The sequence below is a fragment of the Vulpes lagopus genome, chromosome 5 (assembly GCF_018345385.1).
Source record: "Vulpes lagopus strain Blue_001 chromosome 5, ASM1834538v1, whole genome shotgun sequence".
Lineage (NCBI taxonomy): Eukaryota > Metazoa > Chordata > Mammalia > Carnivora > Canidae > Vulpes > Vulpes lagopus.
Window position 1 is genome coordinate 112,229,381 of NC_054828.1, and position 17,336 is coordinate 112,246,716.

At 38.6% G+C, this 17,336-nt stretch overlaps 1 protein-coding gene across 2 annotated transcripts in view; it reads right to left on the reverse strand.

Moving 5' to 3' along the window:
* LOC121491384 (solute carrier family 4 member 1 adaptor protein) overlaps positions 1-17,336 on the reverse strand; it is a 35,935-nt gene that overhangs the window by 11,169 nt on the left and 7,430 nt on the right. For both annotated transcript variants that reach the window (XM_041756238.1, XM_041756237.1), the window contains exons 6-13: positions 13,775-13,935; positions 12,943-13,012; positions 11,973-12,159; positions 7,484-7,595; positions 5,183-5,420; positions 3,300-3,386; positions 1,945-2,012; positions 476-545 (exon numbers count right to left, since the gene is read on the reverse strand). In XM_041756238.1, coding sequence (XP_041612172.1) covers positions 476-545; positions 1,945-2,012; positions 3,300-3,386; positions 5,183-5,420; positions 7,484-7,595; positions 11,973-12,159; positions 12,943-13,012; positions 13,775-13,935 — 993 coding nt within the window. The remainder of the gene's footprint in view (positions 1-475; positions 546-1,944; positions 2,013-3,299; positions 3,387-5,182; positions 5,421-7,483; positions 7,596-11,972; positions 12,160-12,942; positions 13,013-13,774; positions 13,936-17,336) is intronic.

Below are 17,336 nucleotides of genomic sequence, written 5' to 3' on the forward strand. Positions count from 1 at the left end.
GGGAGAGGGGAACAGGGTGAGAGGGAGAGAGGCAGAGAGGGAGAAAAGAGAGAGGGACAGGGACAGGGAGAGAGAGAGAGAGAGAATACGAGAGAGTGAATGGGAGGCAGAGGCACAGGGAAAAAGAATACCAAGCAGACTCTGCACTGAGCAAGGAGCCCTACATGGGGCTTGATTTCACGACGCTGATATAACCTGAACTGAAAACCAAGAGGTGGACACAACGAACTGTGCTACCTAGGCACTCCATCTTACCATATACTCTTATAAAACTTTATTTTGAACCTTAAACATACATTACCTATTCAGAAATATAAATATGTAAGTCTTAGAAGAGAAGAAATGCTACCTAGGCGCTCCATCTTACCATATACTCTTATAAAACTTTATTTTGAAACTTAAACATACATTACCTATTCAGAAATATAAATATGTAAGTCTTAAAAGAGAAGAAAAGTAATAGAAAACAATCTACCTTCAGGTGGGACCCACACACAGTAGTCTGGGTCATCTTCTGGATATTTGGAGGAAAGTATTGCTGGAAGCTGCGAAGAAAAGATAGGTTATTTTACTCAAAAGAATTTTAACTCTAAGAATTATTGTCCCTATGCCTATCAGCAAATAAAAATTAAGAGAGAAAAGCTTCCATTAATTACCTTGACATAAGTAACCAAAAAAAGGCAGCACACTCTCTCTCTGAACCTTGACTTTTTCCTGTAAAGCCTCAACAAGCTGATTCTCAGCCAGTGAGAGTGAAGTGATGTTTTTTACAAGGGACTGTTAACAGAGGTATGAGTTCTAATGGTATAACCCTCATAGAGGGAAATTTGACATTTGTATTTTGATCGAAGTACAGAAAAGACTTAACAGGGCAAGCCTGACTGCTATCCCTTGAAAGGCCTATTTACAATGCTGGCCTTCACTTGGTATCTGAGGATTTGATTTCAGCAGGGTTCTTACTACCTGATAAGCTTAAGTGGCTCACTGCGCCTAAACTGTCTATAAAAACAATATGGGTCATACTGAACATCTACTTTCCTTTTGGGAAAATGGAATTTGAGTACATGTCAGGCAGAAGATGCCTTTGTGATCAGTCCCCAGTAAAAATCCTGGGCACTGAGTCTCTAAAGAGCCTTCCTGGTTAGCAACATTTCATAAGATGTCACAACTCATTGCTAGGGGAATTAAATACATCCTGTGTGACTTCATGAAAGAGAGTTCTTGGAAGCTTATGCCTAGTTTCCTCAAACTTTGCCCCATGGTCTTTTCCCTTTGCTGACTGTGCTTGGTATCCTTTTACTCTAGTAAATCATAGCTGTGAGCACAACCACGTACTGAGTCCTGTGAGGCTTTCTGTGAATTGCCTAGCCTGAGGGTCTTAGGGAACTCCTGACACAATCTAGCAATCCCACTTTTGGGAACTTACTGTATCCATACAAAATTATGTATACACAAGATTATTCATTATAGCACTGTTACAATGAAAGACTAAAAACAACCCAAGTATCCACCCACAGGGGATTGGCTAGGTATCCACATAGTAGGAAGCTCTTGGTATACTGATGACCAGTGATTTCCACAATGGGTTAAAAAAAAAAATTCCTGATAGAATGCAGTACATTACATTCTATCTTCTATGTAATAAACAGTCAAATTAGAATATATTATGCGAATGTCTTTGTATGGCATAAAAGGATATGAACAAAGATTCACAAATTAATCAAAGAGGTATATGTACAGTAGTAGAGAACCATGTGGATGGAGACAAAAATAGAGAATGCAAAACATAAAAATTCAAAAATAAAAGAGAGCCTGGATTTCTAGATTAGGCAATTGGGAACTCTACTAAGACAATCCCTAAAAATTCACTCTTCTGAATGTGGTCCATGACAAGGGGATTCACTTTTATTTCTAGAGAGATGAAGATTATGGCTAAGTACTTACTTTGCCTGGACCTGGAGCTTTTTTTTTCTTCAGTTCATCTTTGTTTTTCTCATATTTATTCTTTGATGCTAATTTGAGAAAAAGAAAAACAAGAGGCAATAGCTATTTCAGAATAAGTAAAACAGAAAAGAAAAAATTCCCCCTAAAAGAGCATTATAAAAATTGAAGCAAACATGTAACAAATTCTCAAAAATTTCTTCTATTGGGGATCCCTGGGTGGCTCAGCAGTTTAGTGCCTGCTTTCGGACCAGGGCATGATCCTGGAGTCCTGGGATCAAGTCCTGCATCAGGCTCCCTGCACGGAGTCTGCTTCTTCCTCTGCCTGTGTCTCTACCTCTCTCTCTCTCTGACTCTCATGAATAAATAAATAAAATCTTAAAAAAATTTTTTTCTTCTATTATAAAGACTATCTATCTTTAGAGAATTCTCTCTCTGCTAATAACCCTAGTTTTCAAATCCTAAGGCTGTTCTACAAGCTTGAATACAACTGCACCATTTGAAAAGGGTGTCTTAGCTGGTTAAGTGTTTGCTTTTGGCTCAGGTCATGATCCTAGGGTTCTGAGATCAAGCCTCACGCAGGGCTCTCTGCTCAGTGGGGTGTTTGCTTCTCTCCCCCTGTCCCTCCTCCAATTTGTTCATGCACTCTCTCTCAATCTTGCTCTCAAATAAAAAGAATCTTTTTTAAAAAGGGGGGCAAGGAAAATGGGGCTGATTTTACTATTCTACAGTTCAACCATTACAGTTAAAAGCAGTAGAAAACTAGTCTCTCTTTTTTTTTTAAGATTATTTGAGAGAGAGAGAGAGAGAGAGAGCGCAAGTGAGGGAGAGACAGAAGCAGAGAGTTTCCAACAGACTCTGCGCTGAGTGTAGAGCCTAACTCCAGCTCGATCCCACAACTCGCGAGATCAGGACCTGAGCTGAAACCAAGAGTTAGACACTCAACCAACTACACCACTCAGAGGCCTCAAAATCGGTCCTTTCGATAGGACAACCTTTCAACCAACTTCTTTAAATAGTTTTGGAATTACTGCCAAGATAGGAACAGACTCATCTCTGGGAGATGGAAAATTATGGAGGGCCTTGCATGGACAGAGGGAAGCACAAAGGCAGTAGGAATTTTGTAGATCAGGGAGATGGAACCCCAAGAAGCAGAAAAAGGAATAAAGAAAGGCGACTGGGATGGCACCACACATAACCTCTCATATATTCCAGTACTGTCGAAGGCCCTTGTAAGAACATCTCCCCAGTGTCTGAAAGGCCATTCTCCTGCTGCTTCAGCTCAGCTGCCAACTTCTCTCTGACACCAGCTGGTTGCTTGTGTGCAGAGCAGCAACAGAGTCGGCTACACTACTTGCCTGAGGGTTCCTCACATGATGCAGCTGTTTCACTAATCTCTTGATAATCTTTAATCTGTTCCAGTTGGGTGAGTTGAGACATGTTTTCTATAAAATGCAGAACCAGAGCAAATTGTTATTATTTAATTCATAGTGGGGAACCAAGAAAACAAAAACAAAAGCAGGAAAAGCTAAGTAAATACATAATCATCCAGCTTTACTGTCATTAGCTTCAATAACCTTAATTAGATTTGCAAAAAAATGTGCCTCCATATGTTTAACAGAGAAATCAGTTTTCCACTTTAAAAACTGGCCAACTCTGAGGTAAAACTTTTCAGCACTACTTACCAAAAGCCTTAAAAATGTATATATTCCTTGGCCTAGAAATTCTAATTCCAGGAACATATTCAAAGAAAATAATCAAAGACGGATACCAAGATTTATTATATACAATATGTTTATAATAGCAAAATTTAATAAATAACATACAGGTCTAACAATAGAGAGGTGATTACATAAATTATGGCACTTGCATGTGATGGACCACTATGCTCCTTATTGACTCCACATTTTAAAAGAATATTTTAAGACAAAAAAAAAATATTTTAAGACATAGAAAAAAAAAGGTTATAAAATAGCATGTACAATATGATCCTAATATTGAAATAAAAAAGAGGCCTAGAGTAATCCCTAAGCAGTTGCAGATTTATTCATTAATGTATCTTTACCAAATTTAAAAATCTACCATTTTTATACATACACATATTTCCTTTGGTCTCTTAACAAAAAAAATTAAACACTTATTACTCCCCCTCCTGCTAACCTTACATGCCACCCTCACAATGTATGGATCAAAGACTGGACTCTAAAAGAGTATGTGTAAGTACCTTGTTTGAAAAGGCTAAGCATTTTGCCAATAACTAAGCAAAGGAGAACACAAAAACAAAAGATCTCTCACAGATGAAAAAAACAGAAACTTTTCTCAACCAACTGAGGATGATTCAGGAGAAGGCCTCCATACCAGGCCTGGCACTTTATACAGACAAGCCTGGTTTGTTCTGGAAGTAGACATGGCATGCATTCCCATAAATATTTAATGTCAGTTTCTGTTCTGTTTTCCCTCATACTCCCTATTTTCTACAAAGTGTTAACAATTCCAAGTAGTTTGGCTACCCTGTAGGGAAATAACTCCTGCAGTTGACAAGGGACAAGAGGATACTGAAAAATGAACAATGATCTCTGGGGATGAGATTGCAGGAGAGTTCTCTTTTCTTCTTTGGACTTTTATGTAGGATCTGAAGTTTCTAAAATGAATACATCTTTCTCTTATAATCAGAAGAAAACATAGTTAAAACCAACCAATTCCCTCTTTTGTCATTTGTCATCAAGCCTTGGCAGAGGTTGGTGAAGACTGTGCTGGGTTCTCTGCCTGTACCATGTGCAAAAAGATGAACAACGCATCATACTTCCTAGGAAGTGTGTTCTGTGGGCACAGGTATGCTTAGCCTCCGTTTTAGGGATGGGGTAAAAAATGACTAAGGGGAGGTCTACACTGAGACTACTGATTAGGCTCCATCATGCACCCTCTTCTACTGCCCTCTAATCACACAATGGCAGCAGCTCAGGATTGTTCCACAACAGCTGTGGTTTCAGATTCCACAGCTTTCAGTGCTCCATAATTCTGGAATAGACAGGAAATGCATCCCCTCCTTATTTGGCAATGATAAATAATGACTGACAGTCAAAGAGCAAAAAAGTATGTTTCCAGAGTCCACTGTATTACATATCATCAAGTGCCACAGAGTCAAAATGCACAAGCAAGAACTGGCTTGGCTTTTCAAAACAATGCACAATTAATGAAAATGCCCTACTGAACACCACAGGAAGGAGAAGAAAAATATTACCATGGGTTTTTGTTTCTTTAGAACACATGAGGTCAGTAGGAGGCCTTGTGTCCTGCACTGCTTCTTCCAGCTCTGTCTCCTGCTGCAGCCTACTGCTTCCAGTCTCCATGTCCCCCCTTTCATCCCTCTCCTTTTCCTTCTCCTCTTCCTCCTCCTCTTCTTCCTCCTCCTCTACTTCAGGCTCATCCTTCATTTTCATCAGAGCTGCAGGGAGTTCAGGACGCTTGGGGGGTAACTTCTATTAATAAAACAAAACCATGAACAAATAGTTCCAAATAATAACAAAGAAACAAATCTCTTTAAGGAGGTTAAGCTAAATGTGTATATCTAACCTCTCTAGGTTGATGAACCCTGCAGAAGTCTGCCAGAAGTAGGACTTGCATATGAAATTTTATCCATCTATGGACCCTTAACACACAGGTCTATAAGTTTCTAGGGTCAAAAGAATATTAAGTACAGAACACTTAAAACAGCTTGTAGGGAACAAAAACATTTATTGCAGGTGAATGTCAGCTGCAAGAATTCTGTCCTGTTACCCCTCATGGTGTTAAAGGATCTTAATTCATCACAAAATTTTGCAGAGGAAAATCAGACACACATTTTTAAGAAACAGATTATTTGTGGAGTTTTTTCATTTTAGATTTAACACAATTTCAAAGAAATAAGACATGTCAATCAGTAAAACAGATTGTGAAGACATTTCTTTTTCTTTTTAAGATTTATTTATTTATTTTAGAGAGCGATAAACAGAGAGAAAGAGACAGGAAGAGAAAGAGCAGGAGGGAGAGGGAGAGACTCTCAGGCAGACTCTGCACTGAGCACAGAGCCTGATGCTGGGGCTTGATCTCACAACCGAGATCATGACTTGAGTTGAAACCAAGAGTTGGATGCTCAACAGATTGCACCACCACGGCATCCCCTAAAGACATTTCTTTTTTTTTCCCCTAAAGACATTTCTTGAAGAATAAAGCCAAATATTCTAAAAGACCTTTTAATTAAAATATTAGAAAAATTTGATTGGAGCTTAAGGAATAGAGAAAAAGTACCAAAGTATATACTGAACGCATCTTTTTTTTTTTCATTTTTTAAATATAGGATTTAATTCAGTAAACCTTAAAGAGAGCTTTTTATTTATTTATTTATTTATTTTATTTTATTTTTTAAAGATTTTTAAAATTTATTTATGACAGACACAGAGATAGAGAGGCAGAGACACAGGCAGAGGGAGAAGCAGGCTCCATGCAGGGAGCCCGATGTGGGACTTGATCCCAGGTCTCCAGGATCACACCCCGGGCTGAAGGCGGCGCTAAACCACTGGGCGACCGGGGCTGCCCAAGAGAGCTTTTTAGTAAAGACTTTTTCCTCTAATTAAAACACAAGTACCTCCCTTCCTCCACCTTCACAGAAAAGCCTGCATCTCACGCCAGCCTGCGACTTCAGGCTTCTGCCACCAGGGGGCAGTTTGCCCTAATTCAAGGTGCTTGGGGCTGAATTCTGGCCCCACAAAATTCATTAAGTTCCAATCCCCAGTACCTCAGAAGGTAACCATATTTAGAGATAAACTCTTTAAAGGGGTGCGTTGAAAGAAAGCGTTAGGGTGGGGCCCTAATCCAAGATGACTGGTGTTTTTCTAAGAGGTACAAGTGCACAGAAGATGCAGGAAGAGGGCAACCATCTTCCAGCCAAGGAAAGAGACCTCAGGGAAAACCAACCCTGCTGGCATGCTGATCTGGGACTTCCAGCCTCCGGAACTGTGAGAAAATAAATTTCTGTCATATAGGGCACCCAGTCTGTGCTTTGGTTAGGGCAGCCCTCACACACTAATACATAAGGTTTAGCTCTTTAGGTGATGAAGATCTTTTAAAAGCTGAATCTCTGAAAAGTGATGTACATAAAGCAAAAATATTCACCAGTGAAGTGTTAGAGGATAGTAGAAAGATGATGAAACTCAAGAAACAGTGGACCTGGATCTGACTGCCGGTCTAGTCACTTAATGATGATGTGATCTCATATTTAACCTCTCTGACCCTGTTTCCTCACCTGTGAAAGGTTATAATTCCCACACATCACGAAGTGTTAGAGGGATTAAATGAACATCATATGGCAGGGCCAGGTGCAGGGACTATGTGACTCACATATGTTAGCAGAGTCTAAATGCCACAACATCCACTCACTAGGAAAAGAAACACTTCTTAAACGCAACATTTATCACTAATTAATAAATAGATGGTCAATGTACCTATCAGTTACATGCAAACTGACTTGAGAGCTAAAAGTTTAACACCATGACCCACAACTTACCCCTACTGTTCCCGTTTTTAATTTGAATTTGCTTCCTCCTTTCATGGCACCAAAAAGAGGCAATGTAAGCTTTTTAGCTTTGTTTTCCACATCTGTAGTCTGACTTTCAGTCCTAAGAAGAAAGAACAGTTATACATATCTATTCTGGCAAGGCCAAGATTTTATCTAAAAACACCCTGGATGATGACAAACTTTTGGCAAAACAAAAATTTCCAAAAAATGAACATCTAAGCATACAAATGGGAAAAGGCCAAGAGAATCTGAATGCTGACTCTCACAGACAGGGCTATTCAGAGCAAGATGAGGGTCTGACTTTAGTAAGTTGTAACATGCCATGACTTCACCTTCATAAAATGATACTGACTACAAAGGTCATTGACAAAGGGGCAAGACCCCATTCCTTGCCACCGAGTGGCAGGATGAGTCCATGGTGTAAAGCCCTATTTTCCACCAACCTCTCAAGAGGACGCATAGTGTGTTACTTACCTGGAGTTCACACTTATAACCACACACAAAAGCTCTGATCACAGAAGTTTAAAAAAAAAAAAGTGTGTGTAGGAGCTACACTGCGTGATAAGTAATGACAAAGACATATGAGAGACCTTACAACTAATGAGCTTGTCACCATTCTCAATGGCCAAAGAGAGTTCTTTTTTTTTTTTTTTGCCAAAGAGAGTTCTAATAGCTGACCCCACTAAGGTAAAGCTGAAAAAGAGCAAAAACAAGAGATTGTAGAAATTAGGAAAGAGCAGAGGGAAACAAGAAATGAGCAAAAACAAAACGAATAGCAGTTGAGTTGACCAGACACTCAGAGAGTAGGCGAGATAGCATGAGGATAGAGAGAGGGAAGGACAGGCCTGCATTCTGGAATACAGGAATCGAGATGGCACTCCGGACACACAGGGACCCATATGAGAAATCGACCTTGCTGTTCCATGCTAAAGCCCCATATGCCACTACTGCCTTCTTCTACCTAAGTCCTATCCCCTCAGCAGTGTTCCTGAGTGTAGCTTTAGCCCTGTGCTCTCCACCACAGACACACCCATTGCCTTGCTAAGGCCACCAGAAGAATTCTGCCTGCCTGGCTTTAAAGACTCTTTGACAAATATTATCCTTCACAGGCCCTCTTCAAAGGCTTCAGGAAGATTCTAGCATACAAAGACAAAGTCAAGAACAACACATATTTTTCAGCTCTATTAAATAGCTTGGCTGGTCTGGAGGATGAACAAAGACACCCCAAGGATATGAAAAGACAGAAGATGGGATCGCAAGAGCTACTTGGGTCAGGCGGGAAAAATGTTAGATAGAAAGTTTGGAAGTTCAACCCTCAAGTCACAAAAGGAGAGAGAAGGTATACACATCTAAAGGACAGATCTAATGTAGGAAAGGGAGGAGAAACTAAGCAGACACGCAGACAGCATGAAGGGAGGCTCTGGAGGAAGCTGGCATACCCTCCCTCACAGGGATGACTTACCAAGGGAAACGATTTTGGAGTTAGAATTAAAACTCAATGTTAATGTTCACCCGTTCTATGTCTTGGGAGTTTTTATCCTTTCTCCATAAACACAATGTTATAAATAGCTGCTAGGTATAAGCAAAATAGGACGATGACAATAATAATACATACATGCCAGCACTTTGTCAAGTGCTATTCATGTTATCTTCCTTTTTTAAAAAAGATTTTATTTTATTAGAAAAAGAGAGAGAGCACCATGAATGAGAGAGGGGCAGAGGGAGAGAGAATCCCAAGCAGACTTGCTGCTAAGCACACAGCATGACGTGGGGCTTGATCCCATGACCCTGAGATCCTGACCCAAGCCAAAACCAGGAGTAGGATGCCCAACTGACTGAGCCACCCAGACACCTCTATTCATGTCATCTTTCAACATCACTAGTACTTCTAATTTACAGCTGAATGAAGCAAAGGTAAAAGAAATTGCATAACTTGCCTCAAAATACCCAAAGAGCTGAGAATGAAAAGAACTAAGAATGAAAGCCAGGGAATCTAACTTGAGTGCTAACTCCCCTCCTTACTGAAATATCCAAACTATACATACATCTTTTAAAAACCTGCTAGTAATTTGGGGATTAATTTTCTGTACAGATGATCAAGGGCTCCAAAAACATCTCTATTAAAAAAAAAAAAAAAGGTGCCTTCTAATATCTAGATACTTATCTATGCAATGTCCCTAGCATCAAGTTATAGGCTTTGTATATGGGAAAGGGGCTGCCTAAATGCTTACACAATCTAAAGCAGCACTGTCCATGGGGCACTTGGTGGCTCAGTCATCAAAAGTGGCCAGCTTTTGATCCCAATTCTGGTCTGGATCTCAGGATGGTGAGTTGAGACCCAAGTCGGGCTCCACGCCCAGCATGGAGCCTACTTAAAGTAGCACTGTCCGACAGAACTTTCTGCAATAATGGAAATGTTCTACTTCTACACTGTCCGATACAGAAGCTACTAGCTACAATGTGGCTACTGAGAACTTGAAATGTGACTACTTGATTAAAGAACTGAATTTTTAATTTCATTTAATTTTAATGTCACAGGAGACTATTGGGTGCTATATAGGACAACACAATTTTAAAGAAAATAAGAAACTTTCCAGAGTTAATTATCTTCATAAATGAGTGATCCCACCCAGGCAATACCCAGTTTTTGAGATGTCTACCTGGATTGTGCTCATTGGGAATTGCTCGTTTCCACAACAACCTACTCAACATTTTCAAAATTTGTTGAGACCACATAGAACAAAATTTGAAAATACTGTCAAGTTGAAAGGCTGGATCTTATTCTCACTCTCTCACACACGTATACACACACACACCATGTATACATTCATACATTCACAAATACAAGCCGAGTCTGGGAAAAACTATTCCCAAAATCCTATTTACAAATTACTCAAAAATTTTCTAGATTTCTGCAAATGGACTTAGGTTAATTTCTTCCAATAATTTCCACTATTGGAAATCAAAAGTTAACCAATAAAATCAACTTTAGGGGATTATGCCTTCCTCCATTTTAAAGGAAGAAAGTCCACTTTAAAGTATTTAAATATAGGGGGGCACCTGGGTGGCTCAGTCCATTGGGCATCTGGCTCTTGATTTCAGCTCAGGTCGTGATATCGGGGTTATGGGATTGAGCCCTGTTATCAGGGCTAGGTCCTCAGCAGAGTCTGCTTGTCCCTCTCCCTCTGCTCCTCCCCTGCCTTGTGTTCTCGCTCTCAAATAAATAAAAAATAAATAAAAAATATATTTTTTACACAGTATTTAAATATATTAAAGTTATCAACCGGTTCTTAGGAATGACAAATCAAGTGCTAAAATGACAATCTGTACTTTTATTTCCTCTGGGGTTTTAAAATCATAGCTTAGGGCAGCCCAGGTGGCTCAGCAGTTTAACGCTGCCTTCGGCCGAGGGCGTGATCCTGGAGACCAGGGATCAAGTCCCACGTCGGGCTCCCTACATGGAGCCTGCTATCCCTCTGCCTGTGTCTCTGCCTCTCTCTCTCTTTCCCCCTCTCTCTGTGTCTCTCATGAATAAATAAGTAAAATCTTTAAAAAATAAAAAATAAGATAAAATCATAGATTAAAAAATATTACATTATTATATTTGTATTTCCCTTATGAGCAAGATTGAGCACTTTTTTTACATAGTTAAGAGCTATGTTTATTTGTTTCTCAGTGGCCTGTCAGTTAATACCCCTTTCCCATTTTTCTCTTTGCTAGATGGTTGTCTACTTATTCAAAGGTCTTTATATATTAGGGATACTAGTCTTTTGTGCATGTTGCTCTTTAAAGAAGTTTACTCTGCATTAAAAGATTAAGTAAAAAATTCAGAGTCTTCCAATGAAACAAGAATCAATAGAGTTTTCTCTAAAAATTCCATAGCAAATATTACTCAGCAATTAGAAACGACAAATACCCACCATTTGCTTCAACGTGGATGGAACTGGAGGGTATTATGCTGAGTGAAATAAGTCAATCAGAGAAGGACAAACAGTGTATGTTCTCATTCATTTGGGGAATATAAAAAATAGTGAAAGGGAATATAAAGGAAGGGAAAAGAAATGTTGGGAAATATCAGGAAGGGAGACAGAACATAAAGACTCCTAACTCTGGGAAATGAACTAGGGGTGGTGGAAGGGGCGGAGGGTGGGGGGTGGAGGGGAATGGGGAACGGGCACTGAGGCGGACACTTGACGGGATGACCACTGGGTGTTTCTCTGTATGTTGGTAAATTGAAAACCAATAAAAATTAATTAAAAAAAATAAAAATAAAATAAATAAATAAAAATTCCATAGCAGTCTATATTTCATAAATGAAATGGGTTTTGACTCTGAAATCACTGTCTCCTGTGCTTTAAAGGGCCTCTTACATTCTATTTCTATTCTGTAATGATTATGTAAGAAAACAATGATATAATTCAAAATGTTATCTATTCAAACATGCCTTCTTAAAATTTTAATTATAATGAAGACTTACTTTTTCAGCTCTGGAATCTCTGCTGGTTTTACAATTTTTATCAACCCTTTAAGTCTCTGTTGTTCTTTCCTAAGTTCAAAAGTTCTCAGGTGAAGTTTCTTCCGGGACACACCATCCAATGCACTCCCTGATTTCATTTCTGACATGTATGCATCTAAAGAGTCCTGAGATGGTGACTCTGATAGAGCTGTCCAAGAAAGGATAATACATGTTCAGAAAAATGGCCTCAAATATTTTAAAATTCAGCCAAAGTTTCCATAGAAAAGTCACTAACAAGGGCACCTGGGTGGCTCAACAGGTTAAGCATCCAACTCTGGATTTTAGATCAGGTCATGATCTCAGAGTCATGAGATCAAGCCCCATGTCAGGCTCCACACTCAGGAAGGAGTCTGCTTAAGATTCTCTCTCCCTCTGCCCGTTCTACTCTCTCTCTCAAATAAATAAATCCTTTTTAAAAAATCCACTAACGTAAAGCTGGATAGAGGACATTATTCATAGTAGGAATAAGAAAACAGGTGATAACTTGAAGACCTTGGGATATCACTTTGCCTCCATGGGCTTTATTTTCATCATCTATTACATAAAGAGCTTAAACCAATTTATAATGTTCTTTCTCATTCAAAGATGCTATGTTGCTCCTTAGAAAGGCTCCAGGGACACCTGGGTGGCTCAGCCGTTTAGCGCCTGCCTTCCGCCCAGACGGCGTGATCCTGGAGTCCCGGGATCGAGTCTCACATTGGGCTCCCAGCATGGAGACTGCTTCTCCCTCTGCCTGTGTCTCTGCCTCTCTTTCTCTCTGTGTCTCTCATGAATAAATAAATAAAAATATTTAAAAAAAAATTAAAAAATTAAAAAAAAGAAAGGCTCCATATTTTGTATATCTTATTAGCCTCAGTGCTGACAAGCATATAGCATATAGTACCTATGATAGACGCCCAATACATATTTGTTTAATAGGTCATTAACTTACCTTTGCTTGAGGCTTTCAGTTTCTCAGAAATTTCAGAAAGTTCCTTTTCAGCATCATTTAATTTTGCAACCTGTAATACCCAAATTAACAGGGTGAACAAATGTTTTTCTTCTCTCAAAATATGGTAGCTTTCCGGTCTTCCTCCTATTTTCACTATTGTTACAAGGTTTAAGAGGATTTTTTTGTTTGTTTAAGAGGATTAATTCAGAAATCCACTTAAATCTGAATTTTATGGAGCTAACATTTTTCATGGGTTTAATTTGAATTAATTTCTGAATTCATAATTAAACTGAATGTACAGAATATAGACTTGATGTTACTCGAAAGAACTCAAGGCATTTGTTTTCATTGGTAAATCAAAAAAATAAATGTTAGGTAATGTTTTAAAGCTCTCAATACTACTTAATATAGTGAAAACACATGCCATCTTATGACGATTTCATAAAGGATATACTGTTTAAGACTACTAATAAAGTATACTCCTCAAAATTCCTTTCACAATTCTTGACTGCCAAAAGTCTAAAGTTGATTTCACTTCAGAATGTCTGAATTTTCCTTTCTTTTTGGATATGCTGTTAATCATATTCAAAGAAGGTTCATTAATAAATCAGTATCTACCTAGAGGTAGACAGAGGCTAGCAGCAAGCCAAACTTTTTTCCAACCTGGATAAGACTGGTTATTACTAACAAATTGCAGATCAAGAAAGTTATACTTCACTACCAGATTTCAATGCTATTGTTTTAAAAATTAAAATTTTAAAACAAATTTAAATAATATATTATCTTATATAAAAATTGAACTACCATAGCTATTTCTATAAGTAAAACTTGCCAATGATTCAAAGGTCTCTGGCTTCTCATCAATCTTCCCAGCCTTTTTCATTCGGTTCAGACGCTTCTTTTCAACAAGGCCAGTCCGATCAAGAAATGTGTCATCATCACTATCATAAAAGTCTTCATCCTCCCAGTTCTTGGCTTTCCTTTTTCGAGATACTAGGAGATAAAATAAATGGTAATGAAATGAGTTTTAAAAAAAGAAAAAGGCAAGTGGGTAAGCAACTTAAAATATCATCAATTACTGCAAGACTCAATAAGCTGTCAAACTACATATAAAAACAAAGGGTTGAGACTTTATGCTAAGTGAAATAAACCAGACACACATGATTCCACTTATAGGAGTTAATTAGAGTAGTTCAATTCACAGAGACAGAAGGTAGAATGGTAATTACCAGGGGCTGGGGGAAGGAAGAAAGGAAGTTAGTGTTCAGTGGGTACAAAGTTTTAATAGGGGAAGATGAGAAACTTCTGAGATGGACAGTAGTGATGGTTGCACAAGAATGTGAATGTATTTAATACACTTAATACTTACAATGGTAAATTTTATGTGATGTATATTTTACCACAATGAAAGAATTAAAACAAAGGGCTAAATTATTTAGTGAACAAGAAGTTCTCAAAAATCCATGAGTTAAAAAAGGAAAAAGGTAAACAAAGAAAAGGCTAATAATTCAAAAGAAAATTTTAAAAATAATGAAAGCAGTTCACAGAAAAAGAAATCCAAATGGTGAAAAAAAGATGTTAAACATTTTTTAATAATTAAAAAATACAAATTAGGGCAGCCTGGGTGGCTCAGCGGTTTAGCACCGCCTTCAGCCCAGGGTGTGGTCCTAGAGACCCAGGATCGAGTCCCACGTTAGGCTCCCTGCATGGAGCCTGCTTCTATCCTCTGCCTGTGTCTCTGCCTCTCTCTCGTCTCTCTGTGTAGTGTCATGAATAAATAAATAAAATCTTTAAAAAAGAAAAAAAATACAAATTAAAATAATGAGATACCACTTCTCACCTATATATTAGAAAAAAGATTAATAATACCCAATGTGGCAAGGGTATGGGGAAATGGAACTCTCAAACAACTGTTGGGAATGTACATTAATACAACCTTTTTGATGGTCAATATCACAACATCTGTCAATAATAAAAATACAACTGACCAGCAATTCCACTAGAGAAATTTGTCCTAGAGATATCAATGCAACATTGTTTGTAACCATGAAAATGTATAAGGCTTATAATAGGGGACTACGGGACCTATTACTTCCTTGTCTACCCTATGCTATCTTATTCCCCTTGTTCTGGTAAAAGTATCCCTTTTCTTCTAGAAAACTCCTCCCCCATTCCATCTGGAATAAGGGTACTCAAGTGACCAAAGCCAAATCAGTAAGAATCTTTCCCTTATATTTATATTTAGATATAAGGAAAAAAAAGACTCTCTTTCCAATGAAGTTAGGAAAGAGGGAAGATATAAATTCAGGCTGTGAGCAGTCACCTTTTCTGCATAGGATAAGAATCTATCTGTAAAATAAAACCATGCACTCATAAAACTGATCAGATATACACATACAGCTTTTATGGTATCCTGGTGATACTGACAGTTCTAGTTTGATAGGACCAGAATTTAAAAGTCCTGGTTCACGCAGTTCTTCCTTCAATGCTGTAAGCTACTCTTCCCACCTTCTAGAGCCAATAACTTTTCTCCCTTAAGCTAGTTTGAATTGGGTTTCTATTACTTACAACCAAAACAGTCCTTATTAATATAAACTTCATAATTTCCAGGTTAAGATGGTACATTAAACACACATCTCTAAGTTTACTCTCTCCTCATATCCCACTAAAGCTGTAGTAAAGAGATCTTTTTAAAAAACACAAATCTAATAAATAAATAAATACACTAATATACTGGGGCTGCTGGCTGGCTTAGTTGGTAGAGCACCTAACTCCTGATCTCAGGGTTGTGAGTTTGAGTCCGATGCTCGGTAAAGAGCTTCCTTAAAAAATAAGTAAACAAAAAGATAAAAATACTAAATCTACAAATCAGACAGAATGAGAGAAGGGATAGTAACATTTCATTTTTGGAAATTATTAAGTAGACAGACAAGTGGAAACTAACTTAGCAGAACTAATAAAGATGAACTCTAAACCAACAGTGAGGAAAGCTGAGAACCAATCTGATGAGACTGCAGAATCTACGAAAGGATCTGGAACTGAGGATGGATAGTAGTGCTAAAATAGGCAGAATAGAGTAAAAGCTAGTTGAGAAATAGATTCTCCTCCCTGCCTGCTCACTTCCTTCCCATCCCCAGAAAAAAATCCAGAAGTTAATCTCTAGAAAGGGTAAGATGGAAAGTCTGCATTGTGGACTGACCAGTTGACAAGAGCATGGGTACTATATTCTAAAAATAGTACCATCCTGAAAATAGCTGGATATTGAGAATCTGCTCAGCTATCTTCCAGCCTCTAGCTCCAGGAATTTCATGCAGGAGATTGGAAGAATATTCTCTAAGGAATCCTGCCAGCAGAAGAGGAAAATCCTAAGGACACTTACATGAGGAATTCCCCAATAAAGGGCCCACCAACATTATTCCATATTATTGCTCAAAGTTAGTAAGTCTCACCTATATAATCGAAGCTGTCAAGCACCTTTTTTGTCCCCAAATAAGAATCTACAACCAAGAACTATACAACTGAGAAACACCTCTAAAACTTAAAAAAAAAAAAATTTTTTTTAAATTATTTATTCATGAGAGACACAGAGAGAGGCAGAGACACAGGCAGAGGGAGAAGCAGGTTCCCTGAGGGGAGCCCGATGTGGGACTCGATCCCAGGACCCCAGGGGATCACGATCTGAGCCCAAGGCAGACACTCAACCCCTGAACTACCCAGGTGCCCTGAGAAACACCTCGAATGTGCAGGATAGAGACCACACACAAAAAAGAAAAGCAATCTGAAGGACACAGATTAGCAGTGTGATGAGATATTTACAACCCATGAAACGATAGCATATTATGTTTTTAAAATGAATATTCAGGGACATCTGGATGGCTCAGTTAAGCATCTGCCTTTTTTTTTTTTTAAGATTTTATTTATTTATTCATGAGAGACACAGAGAGAGGGAGGCAGAGACATAGGCAGAGGGAGAAGCAGGCTCCACGCAGGGAGCCCAACGTGGGACTCAATCCCAGGACCCTGGGATCACACCTTTAGCCAAAGGCAGATGCTCAACTGCTGAGCCACCCAGGCATCCTGAACGTCTGACTCTTGATTTTGGCTCAGGTCATGATCTCAGGGTCATGAGATAAAGTCCTGTATCTGGCTCTGTGCTTAGTGCTGACTCTGCTTGAGATTCTCTCTTTCTCTCCCTGTCCCCTGCCCCTCCCCCTCATTCGTACTCCTGCCTGCACACTCTCAAATAAATAAATAAAATCTTTTCTAAAAAATGAATGTTCAAAGGACAAAAATGAACCTTGGAAATTAAAATCTTGATAGCAAACTAGAGATAGAAAGATAAAGCTACAGAAATCTCCCAGAAAGAACAAAAAGACATTGAGATAACAAAGCAA